We start from the raw sequence: 25,965 nt of genomic DNA, 5'->3' as shown, positions 1-25,965 counted from the left end.
CGGTCTTTCCTGACTCACCTGCATAATGGGGGAGAAGTTTTTGAGCAATTTTGTAAATTTCAGGTCATTCATTCACCCATTCACTCGTTCATTCAATACTCTGGTTTCTCTTCAGATCATATAAATCTTTTGACTTTTACTTGTTCATTCATAGCTAAGTCCTCTCAAGCTTTCTTTCTTCTCCCTCACAAAGAAGAGGGTGGGATTGGGCACTAGAAAACAACTACTGTTTTAATGAGCACCTCATGTAATCCTCACAACCGCCCTGGGAATTAGGGGTTACTATCACCATTTTGTTGATGAGGACATGGAGGCTCTTAAAATTCCTGGCCAGTGATCGTAAACTTGTATGTGGTAGAGCCAAGAAGTGAGGCCAGGTCTGTCTGACTCCAGTGGCTACACATTGCCTGGCGGGGAGGGGCAGGGGTGGGAGGGGAGCCTGGTATCAGACTGATCGTCTGGATTCCCCGTGCTCTGCAGATGCATGTCAGCGCCTCGATCTTAGGCAGCCAGCGCTGAACCACTAGCATGAAGGGAGCTTACACACACACACACACACAAAAGACCAATAAACTTGTCTTTCGTTTAATTCTTTATTTGAACATCAAATAGGTAGAGAAAATTGTTTAAGGTGCTTGAGCATCCCACTGGAGTCTTTACTTTTTTTAAGGTGCAAAAGAGGTTAACAAGTGTGTTTCATTAAACAAAGCAAAGCTGCAACAAAACAGAATCACATCAGTAATAGAATGCATTGGCAAAAGGGCATATTACTCCATCAAACACAACTTGGCATTTGAGCCTTTCCCTGTAAAACAAGAGCTCTACACTGAAGAATATGTAGTGCACAAAAAGCATTGTTTTTATAAGCTGTGAGAGAACATAAACTGGCATAATGTCACTTATTAATTCAAGTCTCTATGACCAATGACCTCTCTGTGAATGCAAAGGGGTCTGTGCCTTAGGCACCAGCTCATGGGGTTGTATATCGTTTCCAGGGTACACAGCTCTGTACAAACACACTGAAGACGGGTTTGGAACATGGCAGCATTTACATATTTAAAAAGTTCAGGCACATTTGGATGCAAAAAAAAAAAAAAGAATAGAAATTTTTCTTGAATCTCTGACAGTGCAAAATTGAAGTGTCATAATCGAGGCAGCAGATCCTTAGACAACAATTTTAAGTGACTTAGAAAGAGGCCACACTCCCTTGATTCCAAATGGAAAGGAAATGCAGTTAGAAACGGAGGAAGAACACCAATGAAAAGGTGGATATTTTGGACCACAGTTAAATTCATTTGCTCCATTTGCGAGGGAGCACAGCTTCAGGGAGCTCACCTGGGAAGTGTGCAGCGTCACCTCAGTCTTACTCCCGAGCCGTGCGCCAAAGAGAATCACAGTCGTCTCAGACGCTACCATATGATTCTATCTGCCTTTCAAATAATGAGTTTCCTGCAAATTTGCCCATGAATGTTTAATGTTACTATGGTCCTAGTGATCACGCCCAGTATCCACAGTCCGTCTCAGAGTTAGGAGGTCTGAATAGGAAGGGATGTGGGGTTGGTTTCATGGAGAGGGTATGCTAAACCAATGGTCTAAATCAATGGCCATTTCAGTGTGTAAGATTTTAATGCAAGGACATCTTTATGGGATCAAAGGTAAATGATCAGTAAGACCCTTAGTTGTTCAGCCTCCCAAAGGCATGGGGGACATGGCGTGGTTAAACATACTTGCAAGGTTAATGGGGAACGCTAACCAATGACTACACTTCCTTAGGGGCTGGATTTTGCAACCTACGTAGGGTCTTCTCTTTGGCTGAACTAGCCTCTCTGGCTGTTGGACGACAGCATTACAGAATCATTACCGCAAGCCTGGAACTAGGCAATGGCTGAAAGAAACACAGACCACTGGCTGTTCCTTGGACCAGACTGCAGATGCCACTATTTCTTCCTAGAACTCAAGCTGCCATTGCAGAAACGGCTTTCAGATACAGCTAGTTACTTGTGGTTTACAGGGTGCAAATGGAACACTGAACCCTGGTGCATTCCCCAGGCGCCAGTACTGATCTGCCTCAAAATACTTCCAAGACTCTTATTACTATACTTCCTGTTCTTCAAATTCCTAAGCCCACTTTCCCACCCTATCCTAACCCCTTCCCCCACCATCGACCATGTCTTTCCAACTTTAAATTGCCTTAGAGTGGGGTAAACGTCCACAGCATATTCCTTACACCCAAGAGAACAGCAGCTGCAAAGTATCAGCTGTCCATTAGTGGCACTTCAAATAAGGATAAGAAGAGATTTCTAAAATTATTTGAAACTTCTGGGCTGACATAGCAGTCATCAGGTGTTCTCTGCCCATTTCAAATGTAGTAGTATCTTAACATGAATACAAACATCTTAGATGAATAATGTTAAAACCCTCCACTGGGTTATTGTTTGGATTTAGCTGGTATTACATCATCTATAGTCCTAGAATTTTTTTTTTGTTCGTTTTTATTTTTTTAAAAGAAAATCTAAGTAGAAACATTAAAAAGAACCCACCGACCCATTAGCTACTGTCCAAAAATATTACTACTTATATTTTGGTAAAGCAAAATTAGCTGCCCTGAATAATTTTCCTTATCAGGCATAATCTCTGCTACATATGATTGTCTATCATTCAATATCCAACAATAGGCATCTGAATTAGTGCTATTTTTGTCTACTGTGGATATAAAAGTTGATATGAAATGTGATCTTCATTTAAATGAATAATCACCAGGCCTTAGGCAAACGACTGCATACATGACAAGGTAGTAATACAAAAAAAGTAAACATTTTTGTGTTGTTTTGCATGTGAAACCAGTCAAATTAAAACCAGAACAGAATGACTACATTCAATCGTCTGATAAACAAGCATTGCAATTTCAAAAATATATATATTATACTATACAAGGTGCTTCTTAAACAAAAACAAAAACAAAAAGAATTATGTTCTAAACATTCTTACTGCGGATACACAAAATTGCCCCCAAATTTCGATGCACTTGTGAAAAAAAATCTTTTTTTTCTGGCCCTCCCAGTTTCCCAGTCCTTTGGTGACCATGTACTGGGGAGTCAGAAATGAGTGAAATCCACTTTTGGAGCAGGCAACCCAAGAGGAGCCTGAGAAGCTTGACTGGGTTGTTGGCTAACACCTTGCCTCTCAGTGGGGCTCGAGTTACAGACAATGTGGTCACCAGAGAAGCCAATCTTCCCTTTGAGCTGAGAAGGGGAAACAACTCATCACGGCTCTAGAGAAGCAGATGGCCAGGGAGGCTGCCCTGTGGCGGGAGCGAGCCTTTCATGTTTCGCCGGCAGGTCAGAGTCCTCTGGTCCAACTCTGGTCTCCCCCTCTTGGCTTACGAAGTTTAATGAAATCTGCTTTGGGGGAAGTTTGGGGTTTTTTTCCTTTTCTTTTTTTTACCCTCCCCTCAAGGCCAAAACCTGCTTTCTGGATGGACTCTAAACAGTCTGGTCTGGGCAGGTGCGGTCCGCCCAGGCCCCAGGCAGCCTGAGTAGGAAATACTCCCATCCCGGCCCTCCTTTCCCGCTCAGAGTGTGCTTCCAATCAGGGCCACTCGGAAAAATGCGGATGAGGAGGACTGCCCCACGGCCCCCAGGGCAGCCCCACGGGGTGTGGTGTGGGGTCTGCCAGGACCGCTCCTAGGTGCCTGCCGTCTGTGCAGGGCCACCCTGAACACTTTTCTCCAGTTTCAGCCCTGTTTTCTCTTTGGTCTCTAGTATCTGCAATAACCATGCACATTTACTATTTAGCCCAGTTTCCCCAGGGTAGAAGTGTCACCAGGGTGCCACTCATTTAAACTGCCCTTGGTCATGGGCTGGGCACCACATCTGACTAATTCACCTTCTGTGCAAGTTACACACTGGGAAGATCTGAGTAGAGCGCCCTCTGCTGATAAGTGTGAGATCACACCGGAACAGGTCATGAAGCCCATTTACTGCAGCAAGTCCTGGGGGAGAGGGCTCTCTTTTATAAAATGAAAACAAACACAAAAGACAAGAATTTATCACTCCCAAGGAAACTGGTACAAGGGGAGGCGGCTTAACTGGGATCAACTTGCTGTTTTCTATGGGCCCATGGGAAGCAAGAATTAGCTGGAACCCATGACCTGTACATAGTGCTCTCAAAAGCCAACAGTATAGCATTCAGCAACTCTGAAGGTGCAGTGTATTAAGCTGGCAAAGTCTTGACAACTAGGGGATCTTCCTTCCCTGTGTGCATCTTGTATTCCTATAGGGAAAATGGGTAGACAATCACCAGATATTTTGCTACAGCCATGCAACAGAGCAAAAGCTTTTAGATATTACTTTAATAAGATGATATGTTACTATAGGAATACAAGAGGATGTTGTAATGAACCCTGGACCTAGCTTTCTCCAAGTCAGTAATTAAAGGAGCCACTTTCAGTTCTTTCCTGTGGCTTATTCTTAGATCCATTAAAAAAAAAAAAAGTGCTTCGCATTCATCGAGGTGAAATGTCCACTCTCCAGGCGTGTGGGTCACAAATAGCTAAAGTGCACAATCGTCTGAGCCCAGCAAGTAGACTGAACTCAGTCAGGAAACGCTAAGGGAATCCTCATGCCGAGTAACATAGCAAAGGGAGACAGAGAACTGTTACAGAGAAATTAGCCCTGGAATCCCTTTGGCTGTTCCCAAAAGAAGTTGTACCACGAAGAACTGAGCAAGCAAACGATTGGCCACCCATAGGAGAAAGCCAGCGGTGGACGCATGCCAGAGTGTGTGTAGCGGCAGAATTCGGCTCTAGTGATGCATGAAGTGGGTAAAGTGCAACAGGGATTCTCAGGACCTTGGAGGCGACGGTGAGTGGGTGGGGGCTCTCACATGGTAGTGGGGAAATTCTCTGCTTCCCCGCTGACATAATACATTTGCAAGGAATGCGATGAAGTTGAGCCCGAGGTGGCCAGCTGGCTCTGGTTCAGGTCCTCTGGGGGTGTGCTCCCGAGATTGGAGGGGGCGTGCAGGCGGTGGGCATCCAGCATCTCCAGCAGCAGGTCGTAGAGGGGCACCACGTTCTTGCACTTCATGTTGTATAGATGCTCCATGCCTTTGTTACTGCGGGTGGAGAGACACAGACAGGGCGGCTTTAGACCCTCCTGAGCCCCAGGACTGCTGAGACTCCTGGGAAGGGCAAGGGAGAAAAACTCTGGAGACAATTAACGTCAGTCTTTCTTCCTATTTCAGGAGACATTTGCAGATTTGCTAGGCAGGTGACTTTCTTCCTCTCTTATCACCATTGTGGCTAAAAAGACAGTAGATGAGCTATACCGCCAGGTAGGAGGGAGCCTTTTCAATGCCTAAATCAGTTCAAGAGGTTGCCTTGCTTAAAACTTTCCAGTTGCTTCCCATTTAACTCAGACTGAAATCTAAATTGTTGTCCGTGCTCTACAAGGTCCAACCGACGTGGCGTCCACCCACCCCTCCGAGCTCGTCCTGCTGCCCTCCCCGACCCTCTCTATCCAGCCACACTAGTTTTCCTGCTGCCCCTAAAGGAAGTGAGCTCTTTACTTCCAGACTCAGGGTGTCTGCACTTGCTGCTCCCCCTACATAGATGCACTTCCCTCCAATCTTCGAATGCCACCCCGCCGGAAAGGCCTTCCACTACCCCAGTGGCAGTGGCTCCAGCCCCCGCCGCTTCAGCTGTCCTCTGTCACATTACTCTGCTTTCCCCCCAGCGCTTACGACAACCTGCAGTTCTGTGTGTGTGTGTGTGTGTGTGTGTGTGTGTGTTTGTGTGTGTGTGTACGTATGCATGCGTGTACGTTTATTCTTGGCCCCAATCACGTGCACGCATGCACGCACAGACACACAGTCAACACACACCCCGACACACACAGTGCAGGTTCTGTGAGGGGCAGCAATTCGTCCATCCTGTCAGCCCAGAACAGTGGCAAGAACATGGCAAATGCTCAGAAAATACGGGCTCGAGGTACACAGGAAATGTAAGCAAAGGTGTTTCTCCTTTTCACACTTCTCCACCAGCTACTGCTTTGCTCATTCGCCACCATGCCACCACCAGGGGACAAAAAAACCTGTCATCTAACTCGAAATTTCTTTTTAAAAAAATTGTGTATCATGAGTAGGCAGACAAGAGCATGTCCTAAAAAACACTTGCGTTTTTAAGTACGGAAAACGTTAGCACACGTTGGAGATGTGCCATGAAAACACAGCATCAAAGTGATTCGTGTTGTGTATAACACAGCCACCTAAATTACATTTCTAAGTGGTGTTTTGGTCTTTTTTTGTTTCTGTTTTCATTTAAAATGCTGTTAAAGTTAAATGCCCCCTGGATCTGACACCGTCTTCCTCTTGCAACCTAATGAATCACATTTACTATCAGATGAAATCTGGTGTTAAATGCTCTGAATAACAACATATGGCCGAGGCCAAGCTTAACACAACAGAGTTCTGTGATTTCAACTGGCTGAAACGAGACACCACAATATTGTGTGTGTGTGAGCACGCACACGGAGGTGGGGGGAGAAGGGGAGAGAGAGAGAGAGCGAGCGCACACGTGAGCGACAGCGACAGCTCAAAGCTTGCAACAGCTCTTTGCACAATGCAGACAGGAACTGAAGAGAGCTCTCCATTGCTACCCTCGGCCACACGTTGCTAGCAAGGCCTGTATATTCAATGCAGATATATTTGGTATTAGCTAATTAGTCTTGCCAATGCTGACAGTTAATGGATTTGGAAATTCAGCAATTCCAACCAACAAATAAAAACCTTCCTCTGTGACACATGGTTTCTACATCAGTGAACTTCTGAGCTTGGAGTCCAAGCTAATACATTTTCTTCAAGGGGAAGGTTACTCTCTTGGCCAGGCAATTACGTAGATGATTATGTTATTCTGATCCACCCTCCTCTTCTCTCTGGGTAATATTCATCAAAAGAAACAGATGGGAAGGGACTGAAAATGTGTACTCTGAATGCAGTCATCTACTTGACCTGGCCATTGTGAGTCCTTCATCTGTGACACAGGGATTCCTGGGGACTCCCTGAGAACACAGACTACAAGCACTGTCTCCCAAACTTTGCCAAGTGGAAGCCATCATTTGCGAATATCAAATTTATAGTGTAGGGGAAATCCTCAAGTAATGAGTTCGTTCATTCATTAATTTGTTTATTTACTAGTTCACTCGGTGATAACGTGAATACATGGGCTGTGTAAGACTTCATATGTAGCAGTGGAGGGGGAGGGGATACAAAGAAGGAAAGATACATTTATTTTCTCGAAAAGCTAACAATTCGCTAAGTTCTCTCCAGAAAAGGAGGCACTTCGGACTTTGCTGCGATGAACTTCTTGCTATGTGAGTCATAGTCTCAAGGCCCCTAAAAGTTTGAAGGCCCCTTAAAAATTAATCCAACTCTTTCCAGACACCTTGGTCCTTCCCTTGTAGCCACTAAGACAAGGATTCTCTTTTTCATTCATAGGGTCCTGGTCACATTATAGACTTCATCACTCAGGGACATTATCACTTCACCGCATTGTCGTGGCCCTTCTAGAGTAAAGAACCTACCACTTTCTTCGTCTATTCCCTGCAAGCAGAGTTCTGTTCATGGGAATGGTGCCACTGAGCCTCTGGCCGGCCATGTCACATGAGTGTTTAGCATGGAAATGAGGCCACTCTCACTTTCTGGCACAGAAAGGCTGTTTCCTCTGCTAATGTCCTTCCTTACCTCCTATGGAAAATATCTATTGAGTAGTTACTATGTGCCAAGCCGTCTGTTAGGTGGTCCCGGGTGCACAGAGTGAGCAAGACGGATTGTGATAGCTGCCTCACTGAGTTAACAGTGAATGCCACTGAAAGTGAATAAATGGGCAGTCACGAGCAGGAAGAGCAGGCTGTGAACCCCACCTGGGTGTTAAGGGTCAGGGGATGCTTCCTGCGGGGAGTGATATCTAGGCTACGACAGGTGAGCTGACCGCTCAGAGAGATTTCCCCTCTGTGCCGTGTGTCCCTGCTCCTTGACTTTGGGCTTTACCACATGACTTGCTCGGCCAATGAAATGTCTGTGGACATGACTTGGCGAAAAGATTCAAAAGCACTTCCCCAAACAGACTCGCTTTCCTGCGCTTCTGCCACCAACGTGAGAAGAACACGTATGACTCTCCGGTGGGTACACGGAGGATAAGAGGCACTCGGGGTGGTCACCTGGCCCACCTGCAGGCCTGCAGCTTGAAGCAGAGTCCCCAGCTGTGCCCAGCTTCAGGCAGCTGCCCCACAGGGGTGTGAGCGAGCCCAGAGGAGATAAACACCTGCACAGCCCAACTGTGGCCTGAAAGAGGCCCTCCCTCCCCGGCCCCGACTTGAAACAGTTGCTTCTGGCCAGGGCCCAGGCCGCCAGGAAGTCCTAGATAGTTAAGTGGGGCTAGATTGTAAGAAGTAACTTAAGCCAAATAAAGGGGTTTACACTTTCCTCTCAAAGCCACGGGAAGCCGTTTCAAGGTCTGCAGTAGGAAAGCAGCGTGGTCAGGTTTGGTGTCAGGGTGATCCCGCCGGCTCTGCTGTGCAGAATGGATTAGAAGGATCTAGACTGAAGACAGGGAGACGCGTAGGGCAGCCAGTGCAGAAATCCAGGAGGACTTGATGGTGGCCTGGACCCCGGTAATGGCAGTGGGGGTGCCAGGAATGGACTGTGAGGGACGGAGGTGTCAACATTGGGGCATTTGGACCCAGAGTCTCTCATTTAGAGTCTCCACTTGTAAGTCGGGAGAGAATGTACGACGCAGGAACAAAGGTGATGTGCCCAGTGCCTTCCGAGCACGAGTGTGCTCCCTTGATTGGGTGGGACAACGTGAGCAACCAAACATGACCCTGCTTCTCTTCCCCTGCCCTGCATACTGCATACTCTTCCTTGTATGATCTTGCGCATGCTCTGAACTGAGCGTAACCATCCCTTCCTCTCTGAAGCCTTCTCTGACACCTGCCCATACCCCAGACAGATCTACTGCCTCCCTCAACGGTCCTCCCACGTCATTTATGTTTATTACATGCCCGGAACTATCCCAAGTGTGGGAGCTGTACTCAGGCATCCGCCCTTCCTGGGCCAGCTGTAACACATTGGCTGGATCTCTTTACGTCTCCGCCATGGGAAACCGAGGATGCCTCACCTCATGTGTCTGAAGTGGGAGAGGAGGAGGAGGAGCTGGGCCAGGCGCCGGTGCTGCTGCTGCAGACTGAGGCCCGCCTTGGCCATCAGATGGATCAAGGTGTCTATGATCTTGTCCAGGACATGGTGGATGTGGTCCTTCTCTTCTAGAGACTTCAGGGTGCTGGACAGAAATGTGTACACTCCTGAAAGTGCAGAGAGAGAGTGAGAGAGAAAGAGAAACGCAAAGAGGATGACGTCCACGAGACTGGGAATATGCATGGGACGGAATACTGGGCTGGTGCCTCCCTCCAGCCCCCTGCCCCACGCCCTGCACAGCAATGGGGGAGTTCAGGACCTGTCTGGTCCAAGCAACTATGCAAAATTCTGAGAGCACGTGTCTGAGAAACTCATGTAGCCGCCTGTGTGTGAGCCAGTTTCCAGGATCTGTCATCATTATTTCCTGGAAAGCCACCGCTCGCCTTGGGGCCATAATGCTTACACCAGCCACCTCTCCTCTGACAAGCCTGCCACCTACACTAACTGTCCCGTTAACGCTGATGACAACTCCATAAGGGAGGCATTATTGTGCCTTTTCACACGAAGAAACTGAAGGTCAGAGAACTGCATTAACCTTCTGAGATAACTGGAGGGGACGAAGCAGACTGAGAACAAGCCCGCGGGCTGACTCCACATCTGGTCTTTATAATGGAGACTCTCAGGAGACGAGTGATGCTCTCAGCGAGGTGCAGAGACAGTCCAAGTGATCTGCTAAGCGACTGACAGGTAATTCTTCCAGGCAGGATTTAATTTGCTGTTACATTTCGGGTCAGGCTTGGGGCCTTCATACTTTTCACCCTCAGCTGAAAGGCTGAGGATGGGCAGGTAGGCAGGACCATGGGAACTGCTATTTTTCATGGCCTGGCATGTGTTTTTTTTTCCTTTCTTCTGGTAATAAATCCTGCTTCAGGGCCACAGGTAAACTCAGGACCAAAACTAGACAATCAGGTCACTCTATTCTTTTGGGTACGATTAGCCCTGAGCTAGACAGCTTTTTCTGGGCTTGTATATGGAAGTTGTGAGACAGAAATTCTTCTCTCTAGGGTCGAGGCACTGGGACAATGAGAATATGGGGCTTTTATGTGCCATCTTCCCAGTACGTGGAGCTCCCACCTACAGAATGGAGCCAAACAACAACCAGCAGAGGTGATGGTGACATCGGGGGAGGGGCAGCAGGGGAGGGGAGAGATCCTGGCTCCAGTCACAAGGCACCTGGCTCCTTTTTCATCTGACCTTAGAGCTCCCATATCGCCTTTGTAACACATCAACCCACGCATCCCCTTTTCGCTTAACATAGTGTGAGTTGGATTTCTGTTACTTGCAACGGAAAGAATCCTGACTAAGTTGTGAGCTCAGCCCAAGGACCAGAGGAAGGTGAGTGAGAAAGATGTGAGAAGTACTGAGAGCAAAAGGAGGGCTGGATGGAGCAGTCTTGTCTTGGGACCACAAGTATGGATATTCTACCAAGTAAACACTGCAGAATCAGCTCACCCCGCCCAAGGACACCATCCTGCAGGGAGCAGGTGACGCGGTCTTTTTCTCAGGATCTCCATCTACTTAGCAACATTTTTTTGGTCTCACTAGCCCACTGGCCCTCCCATAAATATATTTCTCTCCTCCCCTCCCCCTTTCCTCACTGGTGTTTTCAAATTAAAGCCTCCCCAGTGCACCAATCCGTGACTTTGTACTGGTAATGGAGTGGCGAGTTACCGCTCACACGGCAGCCTGTAGGTTGGGAATGGGGGAGACACCCACACGGAGGAACTCATAGTAAACAGAGTTGTAAAAGCTCAGAACGGAAAGTGGTTAATAGTTCAAATACAACAACAACAAAACCAGAATGGTCAGGATCTTGGCTTACAGACCGTTGAAGAGAATAATGTAGCTTTTGCTACCCAGTGGCTGCTTTGATCCAAAACACATGGAGCCCAGAGTGAGTACGCAGGGGACAAGCAGCAGGATAAGAAAGAAGTTGCTGGGTTACTTACATTCCATGTGGTGGGCTTCTGATAGAGAAAGAATGTATCCATTAGGAAAATGGGCCAATGTGCAGTGGCCTTGGGGTTGGCCTGGAGGTAACGGATGGCAGGGGAGGTTGAGGGGCGGGGGCAGCCCGTGCGGGGCCCCTCCTGCCTCTCACCGCCCTCAGCGTCATCACACACATTTCCAGCCTCATGTCCCCAGAGGCTTTGCGTCTGGCTGGCTATCCCGGGAAGCTGCCCAGGCCACAGAGTGGAGTTAATCCAACTTGGATGATGCATTTTCTACCAATTTCCTTTTTTGTTACCACCCAGGATGCTGGCCTCATTCACCAATAATCCCATTCTTGTCCAAGGAAACCACAGAACTGAGGAGCACAGAGCTTCGATGTCCCTGCTTGGGAAGGTGACACTCGGGTCACACCTGCTCCTTCTGCTGGTGTGCACGGGGCTGGAGCACACGGCGCAGAACCGCGGACGACCTCGGGGCCGGCGCTGCACGGTGCCCTTTCCGGGGCGGGTAAGGGCCCTGGCATTCAGACTCTGGGGAGAGCAGTTTTCTCTTGGGCGGCTGGTTCCCCATCCTCGATGTGCCCGTCTGCACCGACTCCTCCCTTCCACATGCTCTCATTGAGAACCTACTGTGTGCGTGCACTGTGTTACGAGATGGGGGTTCCAAGCCTTATTTTCTTTTAAGTGTTCATGTTTTCAGAGCAGAGGTTGCCTGGGGAAAAAGGATTTTCTTACTACCGACTCTCAGGATGCCGGCCATTTGCAGAATAAGCCTGTTTCTCTAGTCCTGTTTTGGCACAGATACAGCTTATCATCTCATCCTTGTCAGCAGGCACTTCCTAGCTGTGCAAATATACTTAGAAATAAAAATAAAGGCCTGTTGAAATGCCAATAATTGATAACAGCAGCCATCATCCTTTTGGGCTTTTCTGGCAAAACGTGGTCCAAGTTTGCTGCTTATGGTCCCCCAGGGGTCGGTTTGAGAGAAACAACAGAAATCTGAATTCCCAGAATGCTTCAGGTGCTCTGGCAAGAGCAAAACAGGGCTTCTGGTAATTTCCATATCCCAGGTGGTCTCTGCCACCCTGGACAGCTGCGCCACTGTTGCCAGCAGTGCAGAGCTGGTGATCAGACAGTGAGGGCCTTCAGAAATAGTCTTACAACAAGGCAGGCTTTTGCAACTCTCCAGGCAGCTCCAAATCCCAAAGATGGAAAAAAACAATCTGTATGTCATTATCCACTCTCGAAGTGTTGGCAGATCTGAGCTGCCATGGATCCCGAATCTTGCAGCCCACGTTGGGAGTTTTAGGGAGAGTCTGCGGAGAACCTGGTGGTGGAAGAGCACGGGTAGCGGAACCATGTGGCCTCCCCGGGATGGGAGAGCTCAGGGCAGCCTCTCCCCCTCCCCTGCTCTCACTGACTCTTGGTTCTGCTCCTCTTCTTTCTCCTTCTCTGCTTGGACACTCTCTCTCCTCCTTCCTCCTTTTTGCTCTCCATCCCCCAGGAACACCCTCTCCACCCCTCATCACGTGTCCAGATGATGGAGTCTTTCGGAAGCTGGGAGAACGCAGGCATGGACACCATGGTGCCCATGTGCCCAGGACTGACCAGAGTGGAGTGCCAGCACCACGGGGGGGTCCTGTGTGCCCTGCTACTGGCCTCCAGTGGGGGGCACATGTCCCTGCCCCCGGAGAAGTGAGGTCTGGCTCACCAGATGCTTAAGGACAAATACTTCAAGCAAGGCCACATTGTTGTTGTTTTTTTTTAATTTCTTTTCCAGAAGGAAGAATGTGACAGTGGACCCTGGGAGAGTTCTTCAGTCTATAAGCAGGTTGACCAAAAAGGCAAAGGGAATAATGACTCGAAGGAAAAAGATAGTGGAGAAGACTCCTTCAAACCATTGCTGTCAGTGGTCTAAGCCAGAAAGCTGCCCTTCAGCTGGAATAAAAAGGGATCTCTCTCTCTCTCTCTCTTTCTTTTTCCTTTGATCCAGGTCATGGAGGACCCAAGGATTGATCAGCAGATCAGCCTTTTAAGTTTGCTGCTGAGAATGGTTTCCACAACCAAACAGCGTGTTTGCTCATAACTGCCTTCGAGGCTGATGGTTACAAGAGCACCTCCACGCTGGTTTTAGACTTCACCTCTGACCGCTGTTCCTCCTCCTCGTTCTGCTGTTCCTCGTGGGGTTTGGGACAGCTCACAGTTGCTAAAGCCAGTTTGTGGGCATGGATATGCTGGATGTCCTGCAGCGTATGGGACAGTCCCAAACAACGAAGGATTTTTAAAACTTGAATATCCTACTGAACTAATCCTATTACAAATAAAAAACTGTTGTGACAAGTTTTGAAAAGCTTTTGCAAGGCTGTTCCCAAAAGGTCCGGTGTGCAAGTTGGCTATAGACAGGGAAGCTTAGATAGAATGCATTTCCTCCAAATTATCAAGTAATTTATTCAATATTTAAACCAGTGCAACATTTTACTTTAAATTAAATGTTTACATTTAAATTGAATTCTATCTGTCAGTTGCATGTATTATATAAGCCTTCCAGCCACACACCTAGTTGAAACGATTTCCATGCAGTTGTATAGGTATCACAAAACAACACAGCTGGGTTGCAAATATATAGAAGAGATGTAAGACTCTTCAAAACAAAATAAGAATCAACTACTATGAAACCGTGGACATCAATGAAATACTGTGTTACTGCCTCTCTGTGTTTTTTGTAGCACAATAAGAAATCCGTGTTGCGAAAAGTACATATTAACGTTACTCTGAGGTTCTTGTCTTTCTGTCTTACACTGACATCATGTCCAGAGGGTCCCTCTGCACTTCTCCATCACCTTTTATATGGATTCCTGTTTCTTCTTCCAACCCACCATCTCTTTCTCTTTATTTATCCAAAGGATAGGGTCTCCTAGGTCTTCTTAGGTGCTCGAGATCGACCATTTGACTTGAATGTAGTGGACTAGTAAAGTAAGATATATATTTCTGTTCACTCCGACATTTCCTCACTCTGTACTGTAACAAAGTGAATTACTTTGGCAAGGCATTTATAACAGAGATCAGCTCATTTGCACAGTTATCTTACTTTCTCAATTTTTTTAATTCACATCTTTTGTTTTCACAGTCTTTCGCTTTTTCTTGTCACATTATCATTAAATCAATTTAATTTCTCTCTTCTTATCATACAGAGATAGGTTTTGGTCAGATTTTAGTTTTCTTATTCAGGTTTCCAGCTCTACGTCTGCTTTTCCATATGCTTGTATTTCTTGTACAAAAAGGCTTCTGATCACTTTATATTGAAACATTCATTATAAATACACATAATAAGCGTTTTACTACTTTATTGTGTTTTCACCTGTAGTCAGGTCTGGGTATCTGCCTGGAAAGACGTATCATTTTCTTTTAAACTGGTTTAATATTATTTCTCCTTTATATGACAGTTAGGAAATTATATTCATTTCTAAAAAGCTGTGTATCAATAAACTATTATCAACTATGATTTACTTATTGCATTTCATTTCAAGAGAGTCAAAGGGATATGCATGCTTTATTAGACTGGTATTATCTGCTGACAATTCTAAGAGATCTTTCTCCAAGGTTTGTGATTCCCAAACATGCCTCTCAGAATTTTCTGTGGCATTTTCCAAAATGCAGCTGCTGAGTTTCCACCCAAATCTGCTGACTAGAAACTGAGGGTGGAGCTCTTGTGTTTCTTAAAAACTCTCCGCTGATGAGCGTGACGCACAGCTGGGATTAAGAGTCGCATGATGACCATGATTTCTTCATGTGTGGCTACGAAAATGTAAGGTCTTGAAAATACGGACTGTATGTTTTGTGAAAAATGCCTGACTGTGATGCTGACACTACTTTGAGAATATCTTCTCCCTGCAGTTTCTTGCCATGTTGTGGTCCTCCTCGATGCTTTCCCCTTTCTGGCTGGGCTGGTTAGGATGGAGATAACTCTTCGGATGACCATGGAAGCCACCCAGTTAATTTTTTAACTCAGGTCAGCCTGAGTCCCCTGACTGACCCACGGAAGAAGGCTCTCACACTAACCTCTTCAAGCACCCCGCACTGGTAAGTGAACAAGGAACATACACCTCCATGTATTCGAGCCAGTATACATTTGGAGCCTATTTGTTATTGCTGTCCTACCCTAATGCAAGAGAAGTATTTTATGACGTACTGATGTCGTCTGGCTTCTAAGGGGTTGTCATACAAGGCCATGCAGCTGCTGCGTGTCAGCTGGGACGCTCACCACCTTCTAAGAGGTGCACCAGGCTATGAGGAAGCCAAGACTGCGTGGAAAGACCATAGATAAGCATCCTGGTTGATAACTCCAGCTGATGTCCCAGCCAACAGCCAGCATCAGTTGCCAGCCTGTGAATAAAGACACCCGGGGATGTCTCTAGCCCATGACTGTCGAATTCCTCCCAGTTGATAAACCTCACCATCTGAGGCCCCAGACATGGCGGAGAGGAAATAATCCATGTGTCCTAACCAAGTCCACGAGCAACAGAACACAAACCTTTTTCTTTTCTTTTTTGAGTCATTAAGTTTTGGGGCGATTTATTATCCAGCAGCAGTAAGCAGAACACACTTGGGTATTTGTGCAGAAATTTAGGGAGCAAAAATGACCCAGAACAGGCAAATTGGAGACTAAGTTCCTGATCTGGTCCATCAGGAGATGAAATAGCATTTGAATACTTCCTGCTCTACATTATGAACCTACTGCCTCTCAGTGCCTTGGCCCCGAACTGACCCTCACTCTCGTCAGAAGAACAGTAAGGGCTTGAGCTCATCCTATCAGACACCCTGCATGGTTCATAGTTTCCACAGAAGGCCTTTGCCCATGAGGTTATCCTTCAGATTATCCCTAAGATTATCAGAATATGTGGTTCTTCCACTATCTGGCACTCCAAATATCTGCACTCTCATTTCTCATCAGAGAATAAAACATGTGAATTCGCAGTCCTAATCAAATGCTGGTTATGAGAAATAGATTTTGTAGAGATTTGCTTAAAGGAGAGTTTTTATGTTGAACAACTTGTCTACTTTATTTTATTTTTTATGAAAAGCCTGTAAACCTTATAATGGAATGTGTTCTGTTTGCTTTGGCCAAGCAAAGGAAATTTAGCACCAAATTAATGGCCCACCCCCAAGAGCTGTACAGCTGGACTACTGTGTGCTAATCTGACTCCTGGATTTATTCTTTTCTTCACACTATTGTCCCTTTTTTTCAGATTGTGTCCATTGCTGCTCTGCTCCTTTCGTATTACTTGAAATTTAGTAAGCCATTTCAAATCCTCCATGGAATAGGCGATAGATAGATAAATAAAATAATGAACAAGACATCCGTCCCCTCCTCTGCCAAATTAATAAATAATGTTAATGTGAATACAGATGTTTATAAAACATCATTAAACATTCATCTGACTTAACTGCAAACCCAGAAAAATTACATATGATCTAAGAATATATAGTTGGATGAGGCGCCCACGTTCACCCTGAATTGAACAGCACTGTTTAAATGCGCTGTGGGGATCAGCACTGGCCACTGTGAGGACCACACCTTCTTGGTTCAGGATTGCATGTTTATCTCCAGAGCCACAGAGATTCAGATATATTTTTTCCCCTTTTTCCTAGATAGAGAAATGAAAGGGTGAAATGGCTGATAGTTCTCACTGATTATTTTGAAAAAGATAATTAGCGTCCAAAATTACTATTTCAGAGAGATAAGTGGACATGCAGATGATACCTATTCTTTACATATCTCAGTTTCATCATTTCAAGTGAGCGCTACAGTAGATGAAAATTGTGTTGAAAAAGTGTCACATGACCATGCTGTGTTTATCTTGTTTCTCCTTAATATAGCCTTGTGAAAGGACACATTACATTGCAAACAAGAGACAGAGAATTCCCGAATTAGGGATTTGATTGAAGTTCAGTGGTTTTCAAACTACTTTGAAAACTGAAAGCCCCCTTAAAAAAGTGAACCTCATATGGAAGCCTCACATATAAATGGGGTGATGTCAAACTTCTCTGATTAAAGCTGGAGTGGGGAGGAGACTGGAGCCTGTTCACGCAGCTTCTCCCTCTCTGCCTCACATCCCCATCCTCTGGTGACCAGAGGCTCCTTCTAAAACACGAGGCTCTAGCAGAAGGTTTAAAACCCACTGATCTTAAGAAAATGAGAAGACAAGCCACAGACTAGGGGAAAATATTTGCAAAGGACACATCTGATAAAGGACTCTTATGCAAATAAACAAAGAACACTTAAAACTCAACAATAAGAAAACCAACAACCCAATTAAAAAATGGGCAAAGGACCTGAACAGACACCTTACCAAAGAAGATACACAAAAGGAAAATAAGCATATGAAAAGATGCTTCACATCACACATCGTTAGAGAACTGCAAATTAGAGCAACAGTGAGATTTCAACACACACCTGTTAGAATGGCCAAAATCTAGAACACTGATAACAGCAAGTGTTGGCAAGGATGTGGAGCTACAAAAACTCATTGCTAGTAGAAATGAAAAATGGTACAGCCACTTTGGAAGACAGTTTAGGAGATTTTTACAAAATTAAACATACTCTTACCATATAAGCCAACAATCATGCTCCTTGGTATTTACCCAAATAAGTTGAACACTTACATTCACACAGAAACCTGCACACAGATGGTAAAGCACCATTATTCCTAACTGCTGAGACTTGGAGGCAAGATGTCCTACAATAGGTGAATGGATAAATAAACTGTGATACATCCAGACAGTGGAATCTTATTCAGAGCTAAAAAGAAATTAGCTATCAAGCCATCAAAAGGCATGGAAGCGGGGGAGGGTATAGCTCAAGTGGTAGAGTGCATGCTTAGCATGCACAAAGTCCTGGGTTCAGTCCCCAGTACCTCCTCTAAAAGTAAATAATAAAACCTAACTACCTCCCCCTGCCAAAAAAAGAAATAATACAATAGTAAATAAATTAATTCAAAAAAGACATGGACTGAATCTTAAATTCATATTGTAAGTGAAAGAAGCTAATTTGAAAAGACTATGTAATGTATGACTCTAACAACATGACATTCTAGAAAAGATAAAACTAAAAAGACAGTGAAAAAGATCAGTGGTTTTCAAGGGCCAGGGAGAAAGGTAGGATGAACTGGCAGAGCACTGAGGGTTTTCAGGGCAGAATGTCCTAAATGCACTAAACAGCATACAGAGTGTGCACACACATGGATACGTGTCATTTTACGTTTTTCAAAACCCACAGAATGTACAACACGTGATCCTTAGTGTAAGCTATGAACTTCCAGTGATAACGGTATGTAAACGTTAAGTTCATCAGTTGTAACAAATGTACCTCTCTGGTGCGGGATTTTGATAGTGGGGGAGGCTGTGCGTGGGGGGAGGAGGTACGTGGGCAATCTCTGTACCTTTCCCTTAGCTTTGTTATAAACCGAAAACTGCTCTAAAAAAATGAAGTCTATAAACAAACAAACAAATAATTTTTAATATAAAAACAAAACAGAAAAAACCCTTACTGATTCACTTTCATTATTTTTCGTGTTGGGAAGCAGAGGCTCCGAGAGGTGAAGGACCTGGGGCCAGTAGACGCTGTTACCGGGAGGGTTTTCAGGCAGAACAGCGAGGCTGGACTTGTCTAAGGTCACCCTGTCGGTAAATAAGTGGCAGAGCTGGAACTGGCACCCAGATACCCCTCACTCCTGGCCCAGGGCTCAATGGCTACACAAAGAATTTCCTCACTTTAAGGTTTGTGAGAAACTAGGAATGACTGCCAACGGCCTCGCCTCCCAAGATATTTGAGAAAACTAATAATTTTCCTGGAATGACTTAGGAGCACTCCAGCTTTTCCAAACAAGGTGCAAGATGGAGTAGAGAAAGGAAGTGGCGCTGGTGGACACAGGCATCTTCTAAAATTCCCTTTAATTAGGACCATTCACCAAAATGTTAGCAATGGTTATTTTTGTGTAGTGAAATTATGATTACGTGGGAAATTATTTTCCTTGGTGGTTTTTCCGTGTTTTCCAAGTTCTCTGCCTTGGGCATGAATATGCCTTTCGTAATCTGGTGAAAGAAAAGGCTAATAAAAATACAAAATCAAAGTCCCTTTCATTTCTATTATTTCACAGGCTTTGTCAATGCCTGGACTGCTGAGGGGGAAGCGGAGCTGGCAAGTGGGTGTGCCAGGGAGGACGGAGCTTTCTGCAGGGGTGTTACTTACTAGTATTTTCACAATATTGCCATCATCCCTAAGGCTGTTCACGTTTCTGAGACTCTTCAAGGTTTGCCATTCTGGCAGAAAATGGAGCTGACACATTTGTTACTAAAGCTTCTGAGAATAATTTTCTTAGCTGGAAATTCCTCTGACATGTCATCAGCAACCTGAGCTACATATCTCAGTGCAAAAAAGGATCCGCTTCAAAGACTGGCAAGACATTGTCCCCCAAAGACTGGCAAGTTAAAAAGCAAAGAAAGCGATGCATTAGGTTCTTACTAGAAGGTGCTGAGTGTTTGGCTTTTACTGAATGTGAAGGTTCTATTATCTCTCTCAGAGAGTAACGTCTGCTCTACCAAGACTAAGGGCAGATGTTTCACTATCAAGATGAAAATGAATTTTACATTCTGGGCTTAATTCATCACTACTGTTGACGCCAATGTTAATGAGTAAACACACTGCTCCTGCCAGTGCCCCCTCCTGGTAGTTGTGCGTAGCCATCCTTGGAGATGACGACAATTCCTAGCTGAACCGCGGAGCCCAGAGTCTGACTGTGTCCAGTTGCAAGAATCTGGAGACTAGACTGTACCTGATCCTTGGGATCCACGAGTTCAGACATGGCTCTTTTTGAACCAGCAGCTTCGGATCACGAGAGAAGGGCACTGCTAGAGCCGTCGTGAGGTCACATGCAAAGCTGCCCTTCCAAGCTCATTATTGACTAGGACAGGTCATCTCAATCACACAAAGCCCCCGACCCCAGAGCAAACGAAATCACTGGAGAAGCCAGGCTGTCCTTCCTGAGATGAGATTTTAAAAGGAGCTTCATTTCTGGCCATTCAACGTCTTGTCCTTCTTTTTGTGAATATCCCTTATTAAAAACTGTGGTAAAGAGACCAAAGGCAGAAGGTAAGACACCAAATGCCAACCCTTTGTGCATCCTGACTGCTTGGAATAAGAGCAGTTCACCAGCACAGGGTCTGTGCAAGTCATAAAACTTAACAAGGACCTATATAACAAGCACCTACATAGGTAATAGGTAATGAAATAAAACATATTCTCTGAAATGATAATTTGCTGCAAAAAGAGTGAGCTTGGGACGTCTGTAATATGATGTTTTTATATGTCTTGTGTAGAAGTTCCTGACTGGGGGTTTTTCAAAGCGGAGGGTAATAGCTAGGCAGGAGGACGCTGTCTGCTGTCTCTGCCTCTGTCTTCCACGTGGCATGACACGTTACACTTACGTGGAAGTGGAGAAAACTCTCTGGAGCAGTAGCCGATATGTATCAAGAGACGTAATGAAATTTATACCCTTTCACCCAGCAAACCCACTTCGAGAAACATATCCAAAGTAATAATCAAAAGTGGGCAAAGGACTACTACAAGTATGCGAAACAAGTGTTATTAATAATAACAAAAAAAGGGAAATCATTTATGTTTAACAGGATCAGGTTTGTCAAATAAATGGTGTTATATCTTCATACATGATTACGGAAGCCATTTTAAAATCTTATTTTTAAAGAAAGTACACGTGTATCATCCTAACTAAAATGCATAAATATAAAGATGGATATATCCACATACAGTATGAAAGGAAAATCGTTCCTAACACAAATGAAGTGTTAGCCTAAAGCCTAAAGGCATTTTACTGGAAAAGCTAACTTGTATTAACAGGTAGGCACTTGTATGCTCACCATTTCCTGGATCAGGAAAACAGGAACACAAAGGGTCTAAGTAACTTGCCCAAAGTCATACTACTAACAAGTAGCTGAAAGGGGATTTGAACTCGGAACCAGCGTCCCTTGCTCTTCCATGTGGTTGGTTAACCTCAAGTTACTTCCTTAATAATGTATGTTGTAGTCTTAAATTATCTAAATTTAATATAGTATTTTTTTTTGTAATCACAACTTTATTTTTTTTTAAAAAAACTGTCTTTTTATATCTGCCTTTAGCTTCAAACCACGAGGTCCTAGAGGTAGGAACTGCCTTGCTAATCCCTGCTCCTATTATGATTAATGGTTTGACCACGGGGTCACCTTACTGGAGCAGTCCCTAGGGTCCAGGGAGTAGTCCGCATGCCTCACTTTGTGTAAACCAGGATGTAAGAACTAGTACTGTGTCCGATTTTACAGACGAGACAAAAAAACTAGAGGCAACTTTTTATCCCCAGCGCTTAATGCAATGCCTGGAAAAGTTGTAAATCCTCAATAAACAGTGGTTAAGATACACAGAGTAGCTTATAAATCCTTGAATTCATAAGCTCAGTTCAATGAGGGTACTTCTGTCTTACAGAAGAAAGACAAAACCTAAAAAGTAGATATAAAGTGAAAACTCAGAGAGAATAGACCCAAGGCACCCTCCATTGAATCAATGGACCTCAGCACACAGAAGCATCCACACACCCTCGGGGGGAAGGTGCTCAAGGAGGAGGCTGAGGCTGAACCGGTGCTCAGGCAAGGGCCCCATGGGAGAGGCAGGGAGGCTGTTTTCCATCTTTGAACCCAAGAGAAGTCATCGGACATAGCCACAGGCCCACGTGTGAAAGGCTAAGCCCAGAGGCAGGTCTTCCAGTGAAGTTCAGGGATGTTTGGTTTAGACTGAAGACTTTACCATCTGACATTCCATCTAAATGTTTCAGGAAGCATACATATTCCGTTATGGCTTTTACTTGGTCAAAGACCAGCACGTAGGGAAAGAAAATCCCATCAAAGAACGATATGTTACTTTACCTCTGAGCTCAAGGATTCAGTGGGATTCTGTTGCTGCTGTCTCATGGTTTTCTTCAGTTCAAGTGTCAACACACTTCTAGATTTATGATTTAGTGTGCCAGGCATGAGGGCGGAGGGAGCCTTGCAACTACAGGGCCCGAGTGTAATTCTCATCCTTTGATTAGAACAGGGAGATCCCGACACCAAAATCTCAGTAGGACATTAGGTCCCATAATATTTTCCCTCTAAAAAAACAGGAGATTATAATAGTCATGATGATATTAGCTTACGCTTTTCAGCTATCTTGCATGTCACAGCCAACCTGCAGGGTTAACAGGACTGTTTGGACTTATTATTTGTTTTACCGTTGAGGAAACATGAAAAGAGGTCCAGTGGCTGGATGAGACCCTCACTGTCAGCTGAATGGTGAAGCCAGAACTTTCCCACTTGCCTTTCTTCTAACTCCAGCCAAGTCCTGCCCACCCCAAAAGAGCTTGCAGACTGGTTAGTTTTATAACATCCTAGAGAACCGATTTCATTTAGCTGACATTTCAGCCCCGAGAGCAGTAGTTTTCAAACTAGGTTCCCCACACTTCTGAGAATTACAGGGAGCTTCTCCAAGGTCCTTGGCCTTTTAAAATTCTGTGCTTTTATCCATGTCCATGTCTTCCCCTGGCTACAGGCAGTTGGTTGGTTTCCCCAGTTCCTTAGACGCTCCAAGAGGTCTCTGCCAGAAGACACACGACCCAGTCCACCCCGTCTGGGCCCTGAGAACATTCCACTCACAGGAAGGACATCTTTGTTGTGAGAATGCAATTTTTTGAACCCCAAAGGTAAGGGGTGAAACCCCACCACAGAATTTCCAGGGAGGAAGTTATTTATCATCAGTGGAGGAGAACAGGAAAATTTCTTTCACGGAGACATAGTCGGAGTTTTTGTATTTGGAGAGTGTGGCTAAAGAAAACTGACACTTGGGTACCTATTATAGGGTCTTTCTTCCAATAGTCACGACAATTCTGTGAGTATTATTATTCCCATTTGACACATGAGGCTCAGGGAAGCAGCATATCAAAGGGCATCCATTGCCCCCTAAGTAAATGACAGAGTTGCTTCCCTTGAATGCCCGGCCTTTCTAAGACAAAGTCCATGGTGCACCAAATGGTCAAAAAATTAACGGAGGCCGTGAGGCTTGTTTAAGGCCATACCAGAAGGTAATAGCAAGGAAAGGCTCCGAGAGTTGAGCTGACTGACTCCAGAATCCATCAATCAGTGGGATGACAATGAACCACTTAATAATTATGAAGTGCCATTTATCTCACAATTACGAGAATCAGCAGGCTCCCTGGAGAGGAAGCTTGGCGTTACAAAAAACTCAAGAGATAATACAATCAAATCTCCTCTGTGACAGCAGTGGGCATACCTGACAATGTGTCTATCTGAGATCTCCAAGGCTTGTCATCAGAAACCTTCAACTGGATTAAGCTGGGAGTTCAAGATTTGCAGATACTAACTAATATATAAAAAAATAGATAAACAACAAGTTTATACTGTATAGCACAGGGAACTATATTCAATATATGCAGTAACTTATGGTGGAAAAGAATATGAAAATGAATATATGTATATTCCTGTATGACTGAAGCGTTGTGATGTACACCAGAAATTGACACAACATTGTAAACTGACTGTACCTCAATAAATATATATATATTTGCATGTATATAAATAAAGACAGCAGAATCCCTATCCAGTAAACTACTGATATCTCAAAAAAAAAAAAAAAAAAAAAGACAGCAGAACCTGTATCCCAACTAATGCACATCAAGAAGGCAGGGGAATTTCAATTTTGTTCACTATTTTCTCTAGTTCATTAATAGTACCTGGCTGATACATAATAAACATTTGTTGAATGAATGAAAAAAATGATCTTTCCTGAAAGAAGTATGTATGATGTTTTAATACAGAATAACCAATGATATGTATATTAGATTAATGATATGTTGCCTAGAGGTTTACTGACTAGACAAGACTTGAATCAAATAGAGCCCAAAGAGGAATAGAGAATGCGAAATAAATTGTTTGATTAAAAAAAAATTAATGATCCTTAATGCTCACAGTCAATATGTTTTTTAACTGTTCTTTCATCTAAATATAAGGATTCTGAATCATTGTCTTACTTCTAAACTGAAAAATATCAATGCTCTAAATAAGTGTCTAATAATTAACAGAGAGAGTGCAAAGGGTTCAGCTCTCGAGAGAGGAAATATTCTTTGCAAGAAGAGCTTGTTATAATAAATCATGATTATAAATGCTTCTCTGACCAGAGTGCGGCCTCTGGTGAACACATACAAAGCAAATGATGTTGTCAGCTTCAGCATCAGATGTTTCATCAAGGCATCAAGGCGACAAGATCCACCATATGGACAAGGGGTGATGGATGCCCTTTGATAAGCTGTTTCCTTGAGCCTCATGTGTCAAGTGGATATAATACCTCACTCACAGAACTGTTGTGACCATAGTGTCTGGCGTATAAACACCTGTATGACATTCCATATCCTTTTTCCTTTAAATAACACCAGGATACACACTTTAGAGATGTTGCCATAATTCTTCCTTCCTGGCATTTTCTACTTTCTGCCTTGGGTTTCTAAGTCCCTCTGGGTTTTGGCTCTTTACTCCTCTTTATTACTCCATCAACTGAAAGAGAAATGCTGCCTGGAGATCAGTTTTGGATGAACAGGTAATCAAGGACACAACCTTTTGGACGTAGCAAACAGGCCTGCCAAAGGCAACGCGGGGATCCAGCAGACACAGAGTTGGAGTAACCGGAGTTAGGTCATGGTCCAGGAGAGGAGCGAAGCTCCACTGTGATGCAGAGGGCAGAGGACCTGAGTTCGCGGTCTGACAGGCTCCCCAGGGCCAGCTGGATAAAGTTACCACGAGAGTGAAGTGTGTGAGGTGCTTCGGAATTATTGAGGAATATAAAGAATTGTGTGGGGTGGGGAGGGTATAGCTCAAATGGTAGAGCGTATGGCCAGCATGCACAGGGTCTTGGGTTCAATCCCCAGCACCGCCTGTAAGAGTAAATAAAAAAACAAATAAGCCTAATTACCCCCCCACACCAAAAACAACAAAACAAAACAAAACAAAAAATTGTGGTCAGAAAGAAGTTCCGAAAATGGGTAGAAATAATTATTAAATTGAATTTGAAGGTCAAACTCCACATTTACTAGAGACTGTAGATTCATATATATTAAGCTTTGACTCGTGAATCTTTCTGGGTTGTGAAAAACACTCACTAAACGAGGAGTGTTCTGGATGGGAGTGGATTCTGAGGGCTTTATGGGGATCACGTATTTGGGGAAGGGGATGAGAAGCAGCAGAGTCAACCAATGGTGAATGAGGACACCGCAGAGTTTCCATCAAGGTCAGTCAAAATTAAGGTTCAAATGACAATCAATTATTCTCTGCGAGGTAACTCTCGCTCTAAAATTTCTCTAAATACAATTAAATGGCGCAGTTAACGCAGCCTCGGGAGAACTGTTATTCTGATCCTCATGTCCTTGAACATTTTTTTAAGCCTAGTGGGTGGGAGGCTTTTCTACTAAAAGCACTTAATTATATTGAAAAAAAGGCATGAGCTGACTGACTCCGTTTAAGCCTGGGAGTCTCAGGAGTGATGACAGCTGTCACTGATTGAGGACCTACTATGTTCCATGAAGTGCACTGGACCCTTTACACACAATGTCTCCTTCATCTCACAATAACCCAAGGAGATGAGCATTATATTTTCCCTTTTACTAGTTTGACATTA

The 25,965-nt window shown here is 44.6% G+C and overlaps 1 protein-coding gene across 5 annotated transcripts in view; it reads right to left on the bottom strand.

The window, feature by feature from the left end:
- Positions 1–579: 579 nt before the first annotated feature.
- The window catches only part of ESR1 (estrogen receptor 1), a 336,920-nt gene continuing 311,534 nt past the window's right edge, over positions 580–25,965 (bottom strand). For 2 of the 5 annotated variants that reach the window (XM_032485184.1, XM_032485180.1), the window contains 2 exons: positions 9,176–9,359; positions 580–5,115 (listed from right to left, as the gene is read on the bottom strand). In XM_032485184.1, coding sequence (XP_032341075.1) covers positions 4,881–5,115; positions 9,176–9,359 — 419 coding nt within the window. In that variant the 3' untranslated portion in view covers positions 580–4,880. The remainder of the gene's footprint in view (positions 5,116–9,175; positions 9,360–25,965) is intronic. The other 3 variants (XM_032485181.1, XM_032485182.1, XM_032485185.1) reach the window with 2 other exon arrangements.

Source organism: Camelus ferus, chromosome 8 (genome assembly GCF_009834535.1).
Source record: "Camelus ferus isolate YT-003-E chromosome 8, BCGSAC_Cfer_1.0, whole genome shotgun sequence".
NCBI lineage: Eukaryota > Metazoa > Chordata > Mammalia > Artiodactyla > Camelidae > Camelus > Camelus ferus.
Note: the sequence above shows the minus strand (reverse complement) of the source record. Positions and strands in the feature narration are given on the sequence as shown.